This window comes from Penaeus monodon, chromosome 13 (genome assembly GCF_015228065.2).
Source record: "Penaeus monodon isolate SGIC_2016 chromosome 13, NSTDA_Pmon_1, whole genome shotgun sequence".
Lineage (NCBI taxonomy): Eukaryota > Metazoa > Arthropoda > Malacostraca > Decapoda > Penaeidae > Penaeus > Penaeus monodon.
In genome coordinates this window covers 12,174,019-12,179,018 of record NC_051398.1, presented here as the reverse complement: position 1 = coordinate 12,179,018, position 5,000 = coordinate 12,174,019, and the positions used below count along the sequence as shown (strand labels likewise).

General features: G+C 32.9%; 1 protein-coding gene across 1 annotated transcript in view; it reads left to right on the top strand.

The window, feature by feature from the left end:
• Positions 1-4,513, top strand: part of LOC119580140 (glycosyltransferase 25 family member-like) — a 9,414-nt gene extending 4,901 nt beyond the window's left edge. Inside the window, exons 3-4 of the mRNA XM_037928099.1 lie at positions 1-23; positions 2,340-4,513. The exon at positions 1-23 is cut by the window's left edge and continues 139 nt beyond it. Of these exons, the coding sequence (XP_037784027.1) occupies positions 1-23; positions 2,340-2,567 (251 nt within the window). The 3' untranslated portion in view covers positions 2,568-4,513. The remainder of the gene's footprint in view (positions 24-2,339) is intronic.
• Positions 4,514-5,000: the final 487 nt, after the last annotated feature.

The following is a 5,000-nucleotide window of genomic DNA, read 5'->3' as shown; positions in this document are numbered from 1 at the left end:
TTATGTTCGACAGACACCCTGACGTAAGTTCACGTACAGATTTACTTAAGAATTGGAAAATTGTTCTGATCATAAGTAGAGTAATGATAATATTGGTTCTTGATAACTTCAATGATATTGATAAGTAATCAAAATATTAGTAATATTGTTAAGTACTTGTTATACAAGCATACTATACTAGACTTGTTGATCAAATACAGGGTATTAGTGAAAATTTATGGCCATCTAGGTCAAATTTATATGAAATCTATTTATTGAAAAATTTCTGTTCTGTCAACATCTAAAATTCAAAATACAATAATAGTGTGGGGCTTGGGGTCAAAGCCCCCAAGTATATCATTATAAAGTATTGTGAAAAGGGTAAAAATGAGTAAAAGATTAGGATACGTAGACAGAAGAAGGGGATGAAGAGAAGGAAAAGGAAAGGAGGAGAAGAAAAGATCATGCAAAATTTGTTGAGGTGAGGGCTGAGGTCCATGGTAGGGGTCATACCTTACATTGGGCCTCAGACCCCCACTACAACAACAGGCAAGGGATTGGGGGGGGGGGGGGGCAAACATGGTTTCAAATAGGTAAAGAACGACACTCTTTCTTGGTGTTCATTTTTATCAGTCTTTCCAAGTGAAGATACTGTATTAGTTTTATGATTAGACATTTCTTATTTTTACTCTTAATCAAAGAGATACTAATATAAGTATTTGAATGGAATACTGTTTGGGTTATGTTAAACCACATTTAAAAAAATTAAAACCCAGAAATAATATTTCTGTCACCATGATTACTTCCAGAGAAAGACCCATGCCCAAAGTGCTAACACTATCATCTTAATAAAGTGGTAGAAAAACATTATATATGAAAGATATTTATTGAAAGATGAGAGCAGTTTTGGAATCCTCCTGTATTTTATGGTTTAAGATGAAATTCAGACTGATTTCATAACCATTGTCTCAGCTTTCTATAAGTATTTTTGTATAGTTTTTATTTTTGATCTCAGTTAGATATTGTATAGGCATTCAGTTGATTATCCTGGCACCATAGATAGCTAGGCAAACAAAACATTGATCGTTTTGCAGAAAATATATTTTCTCCCTCTCCCTGAACTCATTTTAGTCTAGTATTCTAAGAAAAAAAAAAAAAAAAGTCATTGAAGGATAATAATTTTTGTTGCATAAGCCTTAGCTGCCAGATGACATGGTCTTCACGTCATGGTTGACTTTGTTGTGTTGTGACAGGTGACAGGTCATTTGTGTCATGGCCATCTTAGGTATGACTCCATGCCACAGGTCATTTCTGTTACATTACTATCATGCATGCATTACATTTTATGATATGCTATGAGAATAGTAGCCTCAGATATAACTGCATATACTCTCCTATTTCATAAGAATATGATTTGTGAAATTGAGAGAAAATCCCCCAAATTTTTTCTTTCTTTCTTTTTTCTTTTCGTTTTCTTTTGTCTTGTCTTTCTTGTCATCTCAATAAAACCATATTGTCTTGTACACAGAGTGTAACACACCTAATTTATTAAACTGGATTCTAATGTACATAATCGGGTTTGATCTTGCAACTAAAATGAATATTATTATCTTTGAATATGTAAAAAAATTAAAATTATGTTTTAGTTACAAGTGATACAAAAAGAAATATAAATTTTCTTAATGTGGTGCAGCAAGTGCAACACACCAGCTGCATCTGAAACCAGTCCACGAGCTAAGCTCATTCACCATGCATACTCACCAGAGTGGAGGCCAAGTGAACCATAGATTCTCTTGGAGGCATTGGGTTAACCCATTGGTCACAGATGACATCATATGTCATGGCTACACTGGACCAGTTTGTGGATGGCATAACCCATGCCACTGGCTTATCAGCACTTCTCTTTCAACAATAGTGGTGCTATTACTTATTTTGGTGTCGTGATTAGATGCCGCCACTGGAAGTGAAAGGAAATATAAGTTTTCAAACATGCTTATATTGTCCAGCTACAAATGATAATGTGCATAAAGCAGCATTTGAATTACATAAACAAGCTGGGCAAAAACAGGTAATATGCCAGTGGGCGCTAATAAACCTGCATTAATGGCTGTTAGCCATTTTTCTACTCATTATTGCTCTTGTCCGGTTGCATCTATATTATCAGCTTTCTCATGCTTTATATGTGTAGGAATTTTAGTACGTTTATCAATTTGTTGAATGAAGGACTTGAAAAATTGATATGATAATGGATGTTGTCATCCAGATACAGAATTTTGTATGTTTGGGTATAAAAGAATTTGAATATCATCCCCTCAGAGAGCATGATGTTGAATGCCCTTTTTTTTCTCTTTTTTTTTCAGGAGGAATGGAAAGAGAGTTTTGACAATCGCAATCTAAATGCATATTCTGTGTCACCGTTATTTGTGTATCCAACCCACTACACTGGAGAACCAGGTTACATCAGTGACACAGAAGATTCAGTGACCATTATCAGTGATGAATCTCAAACTACTGTGGAACCAGAGCTTGAAGACAAAGGCTTAGGGCTGGAGGTTGGACTGAATGGACTGGGAAAGGAAGAACTCTGAACTTGGTAAATTTTTCAAGGCTGGTGAAAATTCAAAGTTTGATCCATGATCTGACTAGTGTTTGGTAGCAACTTTATTTTGTTTTCTAATTATACTAAAACTAATTGGTGTATCCATGCTGATTTTTATTCCTATAAAGTGACAAGTAGAATTTACTTTATTAAAGGTGGATATTGTCTCTAATTATGAAGATTAATCGTTTGTGAATTAAATTTATTAGATAAATTTCTTTTACTTCATTTTTGTCATTGTAATTAAAATTATTAAAAAGGGTAATCATACAAACAAGATGAAGTGCTTTATTGGATAACTTTGTGTTATTGAAAAATGTGATATTAATTATATGTAATTTATGTGCTAAAATGGAAAGTTTAATCCGACTTCACCTCTCATTTTGCACACAGACTAAAGTAAATATTTTAGATAGTTAATTTTGTTTGGAATATCTGTTAAAATCATAATATACATATCCTTACTTTGCACAAGTAGAATCCTCAAATATGTATTTTATTTTGGCTTGTCAGACACTTTTTTATTTGTGATATAAGATAATGGCTTTTAATTGTCGGTGGTAATGTTTCTTATGAGTAATGATTGTAAAGACAGGAATTCTTTGGGATCTGATGTTCATATGCTGTTGAATGTTGGATGTTTAAAAAAGTTACAGCATGTACATTGTAGAATGATTATATTGTAATCGTAGATTGCTCATGCTTCAATAGCAGTACATATATACAAAAGTATAGTGTTGTTGATATCTTAAACCCTCAAATCATCCACAATGATCATGGTTACATGTTCATGGTGTTTAGAGGTTTGTTCTTTAGTTTGCCATAATTTCTCTAAGCTGTATTTTTGATCTCCTTTTTTTTATTGTTGATTTTAATGTAATTGCAGTTCACTCTACAATATTATGTGAATTAATATCATGAATAATATTTTGGTTAATCTGTTAATAGTTGCTCTTAGTTCTATTTTGTTCAAGCTAGATGTTACATGCTCGTAACAAACACTATGTTGTCAGTAGGAATGAGTATGCCATTTATACTCTGACCAGTATTTTTCATGTCAGTTGTTATACAACATGTGCATATATTCAGTTAAAACCAGTTCTTCATTGACTGGAGCTTTTTAGTATGAAGTTATAGTTTTGCCATCTTCAGTGTTGTCTTGTGCCATTTACTTATAAACCAGTGCTTGCTAAATAATGTTCTGAAATTTATTTGAGATTCAGTTCAGAAAAGTCACAATGAGCTATTTTGAAGTTTTATTTATGGGACAAGGTTTTATAAAGTGAATTCATAACGTGTGATAGCTGCATATAATCGAGGCTGCTTTAACATTAAAAGTAGGTGAAGAATCCACACCAAAACTACAAAAGTACAAAGAGGAACTTTTCCTTTTGAAATAGTATGATAGTTACAGACTAATCCCAAAGGTATCATATTGAATATTACAAAGATTTTCAAAAGTAATTGGCTGATTTCCATTCCCTAAACAGTGCCATATTTATAGAAATTATTAATGAAAAATATGTACCTTGAACAGGTTTTAAGGTATTCAGATGTAGTGACTTTATACATTGTATTTAATGTTTTGTAGTTCTTTTCCTTTCATGTGTAGCCATTCTGCATAATGGATTTTGAGACTGATCTGTGTCTTGGAAGTGCATAGTATACAAGTAATGTGATATGAATGGTGCTATAAAAATGTGTTCATTGAATGCTCTCATGTATATTTTATTTTAATTTTCATTTCATTTTAGTATTAATTTTTTTTACTTTAAAACATTAGTGTAGTGACATTTTTTCCAGTGGATCAGTTAGGGTAGGTAACAGTGTGCAGAGAAGACTTTTGTAAATGTAATCAGTGCTAAAACTGGTACTTTACAATAAAATAATTGTCTTCTGCATGTTAAGCAATAATAAAGTTTTTTATATCAGCAATTTTTGTTTCCTTGACTTTGGTCTAGAATGAAAGGGTTATATTAATCCATTGTTCACGGGTGGTATCTACTATGATGCCATGGTGGCGCAGAACTGATGCCATGGGGTCCATATAGATATTCCTGTTTGGCGGATCGCATGGCCGCTGAGAAAGCCCGTGCACATTGGGTCAAGTTATTGCAAGAAATTACTGAAGGAAAAAGCAGCAGAAAGGTTTACCTGTAGAGTGCATAGTTACTCTCTGGCATCTGAACTCCAGAAAATCCTGAAAAATAAGTTTCCCTTTTTTCCATTCATGGAATCTGAAAAAAAAAAATTATCTGTTATATTCTATCATACCTAAACAGCATATTCACTAAATCAGTGTTTCATAACCTTTACAGAGCCATGACTGCTGATGAAAGCTATGAAAACCATTCCACATGAACACAATGTGAATGTTCTTTATTTATTGAGATTTGATTGTTTCATACATACCGGAGATGCC